This window comes from Pleurodeles waltl, chromosome 6, assembly GCF_031143425.1.
Source record: "Pleurodeles waltl isolate 20211129_DDA chromosome 6, aPleWal1.hap1.20221129, whole genome shotgun sequence".
In the NCBI taxonomy this organism is placed as follows: domain Eukaryota; kingdom Metazoa; phylum Chordata; class Amphibia; order Caudata; family Salamandridae; genus Pleurodeles; species Pleurodeles waltl.
The window spans coordinates 584,970,094-584,984,773 of record NC_090445.1 but is presented as its reverse complement, the minus strand read 5'-3'; the positions used below and the strand labels follow the sequence as shown (position 1 = coordinate 584,984,773).

At 43.6% G+C, this 14,680-nt stretch overlaps 1 protein-coding gene across 2 annotated transcripts in view; it reads right to left on the bottom strand.

Annotated features, from left to right (window-relative positions):
* Window positions 1-14,680, bottom strand: part of TCP11 (t-complex 11) — a 143,664-nt gene that overhangs the window by 18,395 nt on the left and 110,589 nt on the right. For both annotated transcript variants that reach the window (XM_069238812.1, XM_069238813.1), the window contains exon 9: window positions 3,077-3,249. In XM_069238812.1, the coding sequence (XP_069094913.1) occupies window positions 3,077-3,249 (173 nt within the window). The remainder of the gene's footprint in view (window positions 1-3,076; window positions 3,250-14,680) is intronic.

Sequence of the window (14,680 nt, the reverse complement as noted above, 5' to 3'; positions counted from 1 at the left end):
ACAATTGCTGCAGTGAGAATATGCTAGAGATACGTGGCCTAGGAATCAGGCACTGGGATCCAGAGTTGGAGTGCACTGTCAATTGAAAGGGAAAAGGTCCATACTGGTGATGTTCTGGGTATCTGGGGGAGATTGAGCAGGTGAGCCCTGTTCGTGGGGTAGCAAGCCTTAGTATATGTTTTACAGAAATCCAGGGCATCACCAAGAGTGTTGAAGATGCGTGTTTTGCCGTTGACATCCACTCAGAGTCCCGCGAGATACAGCATTCCATAGCGCAGTCCCAGCTTGTGCAAAATTGTTTTTCAGTCTGTGAATACCGCAAGGGTTAAGTCAGGGAAGAGTGAGATGGCCATGCCCAGGTATTCGGCATGCCCTAGTTCTCGAGGTCAGGCATAGGGCAAAGTCTGGCAATGATTGGTCTATGCAGTGCACCAAGGACTGGGCGGGATGTCAATGACCTAGGGCTCACTCCACCACAAACATAGCAGTGAACTTTTGGCGGCCTAGAAGCTCAGTTAATCATTTTTCAATGAAGAGATCCAGGTGCCCTGTGTTCGTGGATTCGGTAAGGCCCAATAAACAAAGGTCGATACGTTGTTCCCGCACCTGCAGCTCTTCATTCTTAATAGCTACAGTGTGTAGTTTGGATTCCAGCATTGACATTCTCTTCTCTGCTGCAGGGGTAGCATCTTCAAGTGTGGATATGTGGCCCTCTGCCCCGCCCCCCTCCATCCTCTTGTCTTGGCTGTCTAGGTGCTCCCCCATATGATCCAGGCAGGAAGCAAGAGCATCAAAGCAGGAGTTGATTGCACGGAGCTTAAAGCGGAGTTCAGCCATAATGGAATCCATATATGCAGGCTCCTCTGTAGCTCCCACCCCCACCCCCCCCAGGCCCCCCAGTCGTGCTACCCTCCATGGTAGTAGTGGTAGCTAGCGAGGTGGTGGGCTGGATTTCTCAAAGGGGAGCTTCCGCGGTTTTTGATCTCCGCAAACCATCGCACGTGGTGGTGGAGATAACCGCTGCGTCAACCCATACCGGGTGGAAGCTGGGGGGGTGGAAATAGAGCTATTGTAGAAGAGACACGCAAATCTGTCCCCAGGGGCACTCTTCTCCATCCTCCAGAGCACCTAAGGCAGCCCTGTTGCCAGTGGGGCAAAGATGCGCAAAGCGTGGCACCCTCAGAAAGGGGCTAGGCAGCCCTTATGTGCCAAATAGTTTGCACTGGGCATCAGGCAACTAAGCACTGCAAAAAGTATGTGCTGAAGTTAGTGGGAGCTGCAGCCGCCAGGTTAGGTAATCTATCTCACTGCTGATGGGCAAAGGTTCTTGGTGATCCGTGGCAAAGATTGCACAGAGTAGTCGCAGAGCACTGATGGGGCAGGGGATGAAGTGAAGCATCTACCTTACCATCCTAGGCCAAGGAAACCGTGACAACGAGGGTGGCTAAGCTATCAAAATGAGGTGGGCGTCATCTTGAAATCCGTCAAGGCTGCCTCCAGTTATGTGATCACCCTCCAAAGCCACAGAGTAGGGGTTTGGGGGGTCTGGGTATGAGTACAAGGGCTGCACTGTGATGCCCGCCACAGGGCCTCCAAGGTACGAGCTGGCTTCAGGCGTGGCCACTGAATATGCAGCAGAGATACTCTTGCACCATACAACAGGCTCCCCCGCCATGCATGGAGTCTAGGCAGCACTGGGGTGGTAGAGGTTGGAAGGTTGTGGGGGGAGGATGGAGGAGGGGGTCGGAGATCCAAGCGAAGGATCCTCAAGCGAGTCGTCAGGGCTGGCCCACTGAAGCTTCAACAACGCATGGCCATTTTGGATGCCGGGGTGACTCTGCCCAACCCCCAAAGCATGTCTAGATGTTCTTAGCAAGATTTCTTTGTTGGTACAATAGGTACAGTAAACCTGAATTTGAGAGAATTGACAATCTGGAAAAATATTCAGGACGCATTTGTCTTTTGTTATTAGTTGCCACTCTTACAATACTTCTCCCTCCCACAAACCATCAGAATGACATGCAGAGAAGGGGAGAGGGTATGGGAGTCACCACTTTGGGGGTAGCTTTCCTGCAGTTATAAACAGTTGCTTGCACCATATCCTTTGACAAGTCATCTGTGCTCTCAACATGGTCTCTGCTGTTTTAGCTGATGTAGCCATTGAAGGGTTTGAACCTTCTGATAGAAAATCTATAATCCGATCTATGATGCCTTGTGTATTCCTTTATCCTTTCCAGACCCATCATCTGTCTGGGGGGAATTCCTCTACTCAGTGTTTAATTTGTAAATAAAAATGTGCCAGTGCCTGAAAAACACGGCTGCAGCAATTAAATGTGCGAGCACGGACTAAAGGGGGCAGTGTAATCCTATAGCCATCTTGGGCCCCTTTAATCCATTTACTGCCACTCCCTACCCCTTCTGCTCACACTTGCAGATTTCTGCTTTCTCCCTTCGTTTTTCTCTTCCTCCATCTTACTCATAAGGGTCTGTTGCTCATAGTAAATGCTTGCGGTAGAAAAATAGCTGCTGGCCCTCAAAAATAAGTGCTGGTGCTCCGCACCGGAAACGACCGGCTCAAATTAAGCACTGCCTCTACTGTCCTAACTGTTACAACTTTTGGAAGTAACATCATGTAGAATTTGTGTGTCAGTGCTCCTGATAAAAGAATCCTGTTTAATACAACGCATCTCTGGATATCAAGAAAAATATATACAAACATCATCATCACAACGCTTGACATTGTGAAGTCTTTCTTTAATACAAGTTTATTACAATGGGGACTTCTGGTAACCTGGCCGAGTTCCACCTCCCACCCCTTCTTGGAGTGATAAAAGCCCTCATTTCCTTACATAATCTAACCAAGTGCCGTTCCTACTGCCACTGGGGGTTACTTCTGTTCATATTCACTCCTTTTGAAATTAATTCTCATTACTTTTACAATTCTGGTTTGCCTACATCGTTGTTTATCTTAAGCTGACTCAGTTTATACATGTTCAAGTTTACAATGGTTCTTTAATGTCACATCCACTATGATTTTAATTGCATAGCTGCAGCACTTTCTGCACAAGGTTCATACCTGTTATTGATCGGACTGGATTGCCCTCTTCTGCAATGTCTGCTATCTGCCCTTTCAGGGAAGCAGCTTTCTCACAGCTCCAGGTACTGTAGCCTAGTTTAGAAAGGGTATGCCCCACTTCCTGCTGCACTTGTTCTCCAATGTCTTGCAAAACCTCTTCCAGCCTGGAACATCTGAAAACATAAGTGTTTCAAAAGAGAAAATACTCTCAGCAAAGTCTCTCAATATAAAAAAGGCATGGTTTCACTTGCACCAAGCAGTTTCCTCCTTCAAGGAAAAATGAATTAATTAACTTCCATCTGATAGCTTTGTTGTGCAACTGCTTTTTAAAAGCAATTCAAGTAGGCTTCACAACAAAAAATAGACATTAAACTCAGAACAGATTCCGCTGGAGCACATTGCGGACACCGGTATTAGTGTCCAGACTGAACTCTATCCATATGAAATTATTAATTGTGCAGGGCAGTCTCACTGCTAGATCTTTTTTGTCAAAACCAGTGTGGGTCAGGAGAACTGAAGTAAGTAGGTGGCTACAATCATAGGCAAAGCCAAAAGGTCTCTCTTTTTTTGACCCACTGGCTTTGCCAATGCTTATTTTTTAAATACTGTGCAGCATCCATTTTGGGTTGGGGAGTGGTTATGGGCATGAAAACAAAAAAAGCTGCAATGGTACGAATGCGTCATTTCGTAGGTACACACATGCAGGATAATGTATGCATGCACCTACAGAATGACACAGGCATCATTTTCTTTTTTTTTTTATGTACAAACCCAACATAGTGGATGCAACTTAGATCAGTAAATATAAGGAAGGTTAAATTGCTTACCTGTAATTCTAGTCCTCTTCCATGGGAATCCTCAAAGTTATGCGCATTGAATATTCCCGTCCATGTGATGGGACCCCGGAGTACATATCAAATATATAAACATATAATATACATATGTATAAAACATATTTATATACATCTATGCAGCCTGTAGTAAAGGCTAAAAGTGCCACTTACATTAGCTTTTCCTTTAATAAACCTGTTATCAGACTCAAACATTTGTGTAAAAACAGAAGAGTATATAGCGCAAAACTGCATCTTTTATTAAAGCGACAAATGAAGAGAAATCCACTACCACTATTAGCCAATAGACTGCATTTAAAAGCATAACAAAGAAAAAGTTGCACCGTGCCTTTAAGACCTCCAGGATCTTCTGTATCCTATCATGCCCCAGAGGCGGCAACAGCTGGGTGACAGTTAGGTCAGTTCTTTTTTCTGGCTCCTTCAGAGCACTTCAGTCTTTTGACTAACTTAGGAAATAATTACTACAAAAGAACATGATTTTCTCTTTATTGAACATATTTAAGTACGTGGTATACTTTTTAGTCTCAAAATGTCATCTCTTTTTAACAAATGCCCCTCCTGTGGGAGAAAGATGGCAATTTCTGATCCACACTCTGCCTGCCAGTTTCAGCCTGAAACACGCTATCAATGCAAAGATTTTCCCACAAGAACTCAGAAAGACTGGGAAAAGAGCAGACTGCATGCAATCAAAGAGAGAGGAAAAGTAGTACCTTCAAGTGGCCTGGGAAGAGGAGGGGGGAGTTGCAGGGGATCGGGGGGGTGGTCAAGAGCCTCCTTCAAAGAGCACAAGAACACAAAAAACACCATTCGGTATCACCATCCACAGGTATGAGATCCACAACAAAAAGAAATCCCTATCTGTTCGCCATCTGCGTCAGGATTATCGTTGAGGGTGCCAATTCAGCCATCGTCGAAGAGACAGACTGTGGAGAAATTGCCATCAAGACAATCCTTGAAAGCCCCGTCGATGCACGGACAGTCGAGGTCAAGTCACGGTAGATCGCGGGCAACAAGATCGCCATCCACCCCTTGGTAGAAAACTGTGATGAGTCCTCATAACTACCATGTTGGAATGGAAAAAAGTAAATGGTAGCTCTGAACACGGAGCTTGAACTTCACTTACCCTATGGGTGGAATTTGTAGCCACCAAAAAAGCTGCTTTACAAGTTAAATGTTGCAAAGTGGCTTCATGTATCAACTTGAAGGGAAAGCCTTTGATTAGGAAAGGACAATGTTGAGTTTTCATGGAGGAGAGGGATTCCTGACTGGGAGATGCACCTTTTCAAATCCTTCACAAACGTCTTTCACTACAGGGAGTCTGAAAAAAAGATGCTTGTGAGAGAGATTTCCTGTAAGCTGTAATGGCTGCCAGGTGTACTCTGATGGAAGAGAATTGTCGCCCTGATTTAGCCAAGTAAAGGAGATATGGAAAGAGCACATCTTTTTGACATAAAACTGAGCAATGACCATTCTGTGTACGCCACAAATGAAACCTCTTTCATTTGAAAGCTTATGACAGTCTAGTGGAGGGTCTCCTGGCCTATGTCCTGAATGGCCATATTTCAGGAATTGAGAAGCCATGCTGGCAAGTTTCTGGATGAGAGGTTGGGAAGTAGTATCTGTCCTCTGAACCTTGACAGTAGATCCTGTTGGCAAGGAAGCCTCTTGTGAGGTCTCTACGAGAGATGTAGTCAGTCTATTAACCACCACTGGTGAGGCCACTCGGGGGTATGGGAATCACTGTTGGAATGAGAGGAACTGGCGGAAATGTGTAGAGAAATTTTGCTGACCAACTTATCAACCCTGCGACCCTAGCTGGGAGAACCTGGATGCATAGACATGGCATTTCTTGTTGTTGACATCTCCAAACAAGTCTAAGTGAGAATATCCCAGTTGTGATTGTCTTGTAAATTGTGACTGAGATTGTCTGCATGCTTGTTTTTAACTCCTGGCAGATGAATGGTCGTTATTGTGAGATTCCTGGCTAGTAGCCATTTCCAGACGGTCTGAGCCTCTTGGGAGAAATGACGAGAATAAGTCCCTCACTGCTGGTTCAGATAATGCAGGTTGTCGTGTTGTCGGTCTGTATGATGATGCAATTGGTCCTGAGTGCTGGAAAGAAAGACTTCAGAGCTAGGTAGACTGCTCTGAGCTCCAGCATGTTGTTTGTTCGTCCACACACCCGAGTATGAAGGGAATCCATGTGGGTTCCCCATCCCTGAAGGGAGGCATCTGTAATCAGTCTGAGTGGGTGGTTTCTGGTGAAATGGTACCCCACCATGAGATTGTTCTGCTCAGACCAACATGAGAGAGATTGTTGTGTGGTTTGTGATAGCTTGAGCTTGTCCTCGCAGCAGTTGGAAAGCTGGTTCCACTGATCCTCCAGTCACTGCTGTAGGGGCCTCATGTGTAATCTTGCGTTTCGTACTATGAAGATGCAAGAAGCCATGGATACCAGCAGAGACGCTTTCTTGCAGAAGGATGATGAGACTGCAGAAGAGTGCAACATTTTAGAGCCAAGGATGATACTCTCTCCTCCGAAGGATACACTCTTGCGGACTGTGTATCCAGAATGGACCCTAAGTAGTGTAGTTTTTGGACTGGATGGACTGTCTATTTTTGAAACCTGATCTGAAGGCCCAGGTCTGAGAGAGACTATCCACAAATGTGAACATGCTCATTTGTTTGGGATGGAGAGGAGCTTGTTATCAGCCAGTCATCTGGGTAAGGATACACAAAGATCTTCTTTCTCCTTAAGAATGCTGCGACCATGGTCATGCACTTTGAGATTGTTTCTGGGACTGATTTGAGGCAGAATGGGAGTACTTTGTACTGGTAGTGCTGAGATCCCACCTTGAAACTGTGGAATTGTCGATGCCTTGTGGAGATTGAGATATGGAAATATGCATCTTGAAGGTCGATTGCATACACCTAGTCCCCTTGCTGGTACTATGGGTAGATATGCTGCAGAGCCAGCATTCTGATTTTTTTGTGGTGGATGTACTTGTTGAGTACTCGGACATCTAAGATGGGTCTAAACTCTTGCTTTGGTCCTTTCTTTTTCACTAGAAAGTAACAGAAATAGATTCCCAATTCCCTTTGATGACACAGGACCTCCTCTATTGCCTCTTTTTACAGTACGGCATTGATTTCGGACTACAAGAGGTCTAGTTGATACTGGGATGTTTTTGAAAGACGGACCGTCGGAGGAGAGGACTTGAACTGGAGAGAAAAGCCATTCTGCACAAATTTCAAGACCCATCTGTCTTTCGTAACAGATTGCCACTCTTCCCAGTGATTGGTAATACTTCCCCTCACCAAAGCAGGGAACAGTGATCGGGGAAGGAACACTTCATTGTTTTTTTAGTGGGCTTTCCTGGGGCTACAGGCTATTGTAGTGCACCCCTTCCTCTAGATGGCTTATGAGGGTGGTAGTGGGATCTTGTCTGCTGCTGTTGCCAGTGAGGGGACTGAACCCTTTGCTTATAGAAACTCCTATTGTAGGGCATGTTACACATATGGAATTCTTTCCTCTTTTCAAGACCTACAGCCTTAAGAGTGTCCAGCTCTTCATGCTGGACATCACTTTATCCACATAAGAAGCAAAGAGGGTGTTGCCAGAGAATGAGAGGTTCATTAGGCAGTGGTGAGCCTCCGGCTTTAGCTTTGTGGGTCATAGCCAGGAAGACCGTCTTGCACATATCCTATGTACACATCAGTGTGCGGCAAGATCTGATGCATCCGCAGCTGCACTTATGATCTGGTTTGAGACCAAAAAACACCTTCATAGAGAACCTTTGTGAAATCCTGTCTGTCCTCTTTGGGCAGCTTTTCAGTGAACCGTGACAGTGATTCCTAAAGGGATCTGTTACATTGCCCGAATAGTGCAGATGCACTAGCCTGCTTCATGAAGGATGCAGACGTTCCACACATTTTCTTTCCCAATGCATCTATCTGCTTGCTTTATTTGTTCGGTGGTACCAAGGAAGAAGAGGAGGAGGCAGAATGGCTTTACGTGCAGCTGCCACAAAAATAGAATACAGAGGAGTGTCACCCTGATCTGGAGCTTTTTATTTTTTTTAAGGATCCAAGAAGGTGTGGACTTTAGGGTTGTTGGTGTTAGGAACAGCTGCACTGCAGGTTCTATAAGCCCAGGTACAAGAGGCAAGAGTGGATGTGACACTACCCTGTGGTGTAAGGTTTCAAAGATACCCAAGGGCATTTTAGCTAGTGTTGTGATGTCTATGTTCAGTTTTGTAGCACCCCTGATTAAGACATCACTGAAAGTCTATAAATAATTGTAGGAAGTGGGCTCTTTATATAGTGGACCAAAAAGATGTACACTGTGCAGACAAACCCCAGAGGAATTAGAGGCATACATGACACCCAAATGCTCTCTTTTGTGGTAGTGTGACCTGTAGGAGGCTGGCTCAGTATATGGTGTACACCTATAGATGAGGCCCCCTGCACCAAGTCCAGGCAACCCTTAGTGATAGTCTAGGCAGCTCTAGATAACCAGTGCTCTCATAAGGGTAGCTATGGAGCGCAGCTAAGGTTTATCCAGGAGGGTGCAAAGCAGCAGCAAGTACCACATAGGACAGACAGTGATGTAAACACAGGAAAGAACCACACCAGTGTTAGAAAAATAGTTCTAAAGTGTGTGTTACAATAAATATAACCTAACTTTGGTATATCTCCTACCTGGAGATATGAACATACAAAAGAACAAGTTACTTACCTTCGGTAACGCTTTTTCTGGTGGATACACTAGCTACCTGTGGATTCCTCACCTTATGAATTCGTCCTTGTGCCAGCATCCGACGGAAAGCCTGTCCACGTCGACGAGGACGTCATAATGGCACAGCTCCACGTGGCTCTGCCAATAAGAGGTCCTCGATGGCGTGCTAACGTCAGTTTCACCTCATTTTTTTTCGTGCCTTTGAGGCGAACAGGTGAGAACCGACCCATAAAAAACGTAAAGAAAAATACATATACACAAGAACACTTCCCATTAATGCCTATATATTCACATGAAATAGAAGTATTAGATTACACCCATAAATATATAAATATAAATATATATATATAAATATATATATATATATATATATATATATATACACACACACACACACACACACACACACATAACAAATATAAACCATTTACAAGATATCCGTGAAATCAGGCAGGCAACGGGGAGGCGGGAGGGACCGTGAGGAATCCACAGGTAGCTAGTGTATCCACCAGAAAAAGCATTACCGAAGGTAACTAACTTGTTCTTCTGATGGATAAAACTACCTGTGGATTCCTCACCTTATGAATAGAGTCCCAAAGTCGTACCGCACTCGGTGGTGGGTGCCCGCCTGATTACACCAAGAAATCTTGCAATACCGAGCGAGCAAAATGTCGCTAATGGAACTCCTCTTGCTAGGGCCGAAGTGGCCGACTTAGCCCTAGTAGAATGAGCCCTGATACCCTTAGGGGGAACTTTCTTCGCCAGAGAGTAACAAACATTTATACACAGGATGACCCACCTGGAGATTGTTCGTTTCTGGACCGCTCTGCCCTTCCGCTGTCCAACATACCCTACGAACAGCTGATCATCCAGACGAAAGTCTTTTGTTCTCTCCAGGTAGAAACTCAGAGCCCTCTTAGGGTCCAACCGATGGAGCCTCTCTTCATCCTTAGAGGGGTGGGGAGGAGGGTAGAACGAGGGAAGGGTAATAGCCTGACCCATATGAAAAGGAGTGACAACTTTTGGCAGAAAAGCTGCCCTGGTTTTCAACACCACTTTATCAGGGAAAAACATGGTAAATGGAGGTTTAACAGAAAAGGCTTGATGTTCCCCAACCCTCCTAGCAGAAGTAATCGCAATCAAGAAAACAGTCTTTAAGACTAAGTATCTCAACGGGCATGAATGCATAGGCTCGAAAGGCGAACCCATCAGAAATGTCAGTACCAGATTCAGGTCCCACTGAGGCATGTGAAAGGGCGTGGGAGGAAACTTATTAACTAAACCCTTAATGAACTGTAATGATATGTCAATACAGATGGAATGGAATGTAGAATGTGGAAGGAGACCTAGAGAGAAGCTGGAGAAGAGTCCTGGAGGAGTTGGAGAGAGGAAACAGCTGGGAGTTACTTGTACTGATTTAATCTACATTTACCAGAATAAAGTATTTAAGAATACTACGGCTTCTTTGATTACTACAGAATTGGCGAGGAGTGGGATCTCTGTGCAGGGGGCAGAGCAGATGTTGTAACTCCCAACCCCCGACGAGAAACGCAGAAATAACTGGCTCTGGAAGTGAACAGAAGAAGAGCAGAAGATTGACAAAAAGAAAGTCAGGAGAGGAAATCTAAAAACAACTGAACCCGATCGTGAGTTTGCCAATTCTTAATAAAATTGACTGGCATCGTCTTATATTCCTCCTTTTTCTTTCCGTTGTTGTTCAATTTGTCATAAGTATTAGTGCACAGCGTAATCTCAGCTTAAATTGTTTTGTTTTTTGGATTTGCCCTCTTCTGAAGAAAGTATTGTGAACTGTGGTTGCTGTTGTAATCGATCGGTGAAAGTAAACAAATCACAGCGCATGGATCTTCGGCACGGAACAAAGGAGCGTGAGTCTGAAGCGCCGTCCACGCGCTGTTCTGAATTCTTTTAGCACGTTCATCAACACGTGAACGGAGCGTGCTGAAACTCTGCACGCATCATTCACACGTTTTAACCTCTCTCCAGCGCGTTTTACAACGCGTGCGATTTAAGCACAAATTACAATTCAGAACTCGCGGCAGATAGAGGGAAATACCTTTTTCCTTCAAGAACGAACTCACGAGTCTTGTCGAGACATCTCGGTCACAAGTCTTAACCCTGGAAGCATCCCACTAACATTGAAGAAACTGTAAAAGGACTAAGGAAAAAGTGAGAAGACTGCATAGAACAAGAAAAAAGACTTCTATTGGCTGTGATGGAAAATTATTTCACAGTAATATTAATACTTTAGATTGTTATTTTAGATTGTTATTTTAGTAAATTGTGATAGTTCATTATTTTAGTTTGCTTTAAATTATTACTTTAGATTATTTTAGCTTCTTTCACAGGCATGGCAGAACAAGGTATCTCGTCACCACCGTGCTTTTTACCCTTACCCGGTGAACCAGCAGTGACATGGAAAAGATGGAAGAACATATTCATAACGTACTAATTAGCTATTGCAGGGGACAAATACAATCCACTTAGGAAACAAGCAATTTTATTGCACCACTTGGGAGCAGAAGGTAGAAGAATTTATGATGATTTGCCAGAGATACCTCTGGGCATGGGGGATGGTCAGCCTGCAAATGTTTACGAAATGTCATTACAAATGTTAGAGAAACATTTCACTCCTAAAATGAATACTGTATTTGAACGCCATAAATGTTTCTCTCGCATTCAAGGTCACGATGAGGATATAATGTCTTTTGTTGCAGCTCTAAGAGGCTTAGCAGTAACTTGTGATTTCCGTGACTTAAGCGATTCCTGAATACGTGATCAGATAGTACGCTGTACAAATAACAAGAAAGTTAGAGAGAAATTACTATCAATTGATCCATCATTGGAGGAATCAATACAAATTGCTAGAAGCATGGAGCACACAGAAGCGTGGATGAGAGAAATTGACATGACAAAGAACTGTATGAAGGACTTCAACAAAGAAAGGGCTGTTGAGGTGAATGAATTCAAATTAAAGAAGCGGACATAAAATGCCGCAGAGAGCAAAAATACAAATATTGCATGCTTTAGGTGTGGGTGTCCTGGGCACATAGCTTCGAACCCAACATGCACAGCACGAACCCTAACATGTAGATTGTGTGGTAGAAAAGGTCACCTAGCCAAAGTATGCAGATCAAAGGGTAAAATGTTGACCAACACTGTAAAATATGTGGACGACATTAAGGAGGTTAGCAAGGAAATTGTACTCACAATTAGTGGCGAAGCGGTGTCTGATTGGAAGAGTGTAGAGTCAGTGAATAACAGTAATTTGAAAAGGGAGAGTGTTGGAGATTTGCAAAAACCCCATTGCGATATAACCCTAGGGTCTACACATGTAAGGATGTTGGCAGACTCTGGAAGTTTGTATACACTAATATCTAAGGAAGTGTACAAAGATACTTTGAAGAGAAATCTTGAGGATCTACAAAAAACTGATGTGACAGCTGTTGGTTCTGGGGGAAAAAGAATTGAGATGCTTGGAATGTGTTGGATGGATATCATATTTAAAGAGAATGGGGTGTATGGTAAGGTATATGTTTGTGATGAAGGATCAAATCTATTGAGGTGGAGAAACCAGAAGGACTTGGGTATTGTGCTAGATCCTAATGCTAGTGAGCCAGTTATGATAATGGAGCAAATGGAATGTGTGGAAAGTCAAGTGTTGAATCTACAGTGGTGTACAAGTTTAACGAGAACATTTCCTGAGGTTTAAACCGATAAGCTAGGCAAACTGAAGAGCTTCACACATAAAATAAATTTTAAAGAAGGGTGCAATACCAGTAGTACATAAAGTGAGACCTATACCATTTTTAATGAGGGAACCGCTCCAACTAAAATTAGAAAGATTGCTTAGTGAAGGCATAATTGAGCCGATTGAATCTTCGGAATGGTTGGCACCAATTGTTGTAGCACCAAAGGATAATAACAATTTTTTTTTGTGTATTGACTAAAGAGATCTCAACAAAAACATTTGGGTAGATAGGCAACCTTTACCCAATATCAATGAAATGTTGAGTATGATGGGTGATGGTAAAATATTCAGTGTATTGGACATGTCGGTGGCATATCACCAAGTCAACTTGCATGTTGAGTCTCGCCATTTGACTTCTTTTGTGACGCCTTTAGGGGCTTATCGTTATTGTAGAATGCCATTTGGCCTTGCATCTGCATCTGCCGTATTTCAATGTATAATGCAAAACATTTTAAAAGGCTTAGACAATGTGCTATGTTTCCAAGACGATATCATAGTGATTGGGAAGTCGTTTGATGAACATGACAATTTGTTGATGGAAGTCGTGAAGAGGATTGGTAAATTTGGACTAACGGTACAAAAAGAAAAATGCCAATTGAGGAGAGATTGTGTGAATTATCTAGGACATGAAATATCGGCGAACAGAATCAAACCAAAGAAAAGTATAGTGAAAGCTATCAATGAAGCTCCTGAGCCTAATACTAAGGAGCAACTAAGATTATTCCTAGGACTGGCGGAATATTGCTCTAAGTTTGTACATAACTTTGCAGATTCGGTTGAGCCCTTAAGAATGATATTGAAGAAAACCGCAGCATTTGAATGGGGAGATGAGTGCAGAATAGCGTTTACAAAAATTAAGCAGTCAAATGCTAAGGCTCCAACACTAGGGCATTTTGATGTAAAAAAGAAAACTATTGTAATGACAGATGCAAGTAGTGTGGGACTGGGTGCAGTACTATTGCAAATGGAAGGTAATGAAGAAATAATCATTGGGTTTGCGTCCAAGAGATTGCAAGGTGCTGAACGATCATATTCGGCTATAGAAAAAGAAGCACTGGCCTGTTGCTGGGGCATAAGTCACTATAGATACTATCTCTGGGGATTGCCATTTGTGCTTCGCACTGATCATAAACCTTTGATACAGATTTTTAAATGTGGTCATGACGGGAAGGAAGCATAACGCCTCGTATTTCAAGATGGTTAATATCAATCATAGAGTTTAATTTTGCGGTAGAATATGTGAAAGGTGATAGGAATGTATTGGCTGATTGTTTGTCACGAATGCCAATTGAGGGTGACCAGGTGGGAATATACGAAATGGGTGGAGAGAAGTTGCCAGGGATGGGTGAACGGGCCTTGGGACAGGATGAATGGGATGAGGCTATAAAAGAGGATGTAGAGTATAGTGAACTAAAGAAAGTAATAAGTGGTTCTGATGATGGGGCATGGCAAGGAAGCTTGAGACGGTACACAGAAGTTAAGAATGAATTGAGTGTGCATGGAAAAAAAGATATTGAGGCGTGACAGGATTGTTCCTCCTGTAAAATTAAGGGCAAGATTGATAAAAATTGTGCATGAAGGACATCTGGGGAGGAGTTTAACTAAAAGAAGGCTACAGCAATTCTATTGGTGGCCTGGAATGGACAAGGAGGTTGAAGCAGTTGTAAATGATCGTCAGGCTTGTAGTAATAGTGATAAAACAAAAATTGTTAGGCAACCGCCTTTGGGAAACGTACAATTTCCTGATAAACCGTGGGAAAAATTAGCTTTAGATTTCCTTGGTCCAGTAGAAAGACTTGGTAGGAGAAATCGGTTCCTTAAACTCTGGTGGATTATCACAGTAAGTGGTTTGTAGTCAAGGGTGCGGAGCAGATCACAATTGTTAAGGTCATTGAATTTCTCAAGGAAGTATTTCTAGAAGAGGGTGTACCCAAGGTTATAATTACAGATAATGGAGTACAGATAGTGTCTGCGGCCATGACGAATTTCCTTACCAGATTAGGAATCAAGCATGAGAGGGTGGCACTGTACCGACCACAAGCGAATGGTTTAGTGGAGAGGGTGAACAGGATGGTTATGGAGAATTTTCAACTATCGTTGGCCAATGGATTAAATTGGAATGAAGAATTAAACAAGATGCTGTGGGCACCTAGGATAACTCCTCATTCCGTAACTGGTGTGTCACCCTTTGTAGCTCTTAAGGGAAGGGAACCGGCGTCGAAGGAGTCCCTGTGGTGGTTGCAAGA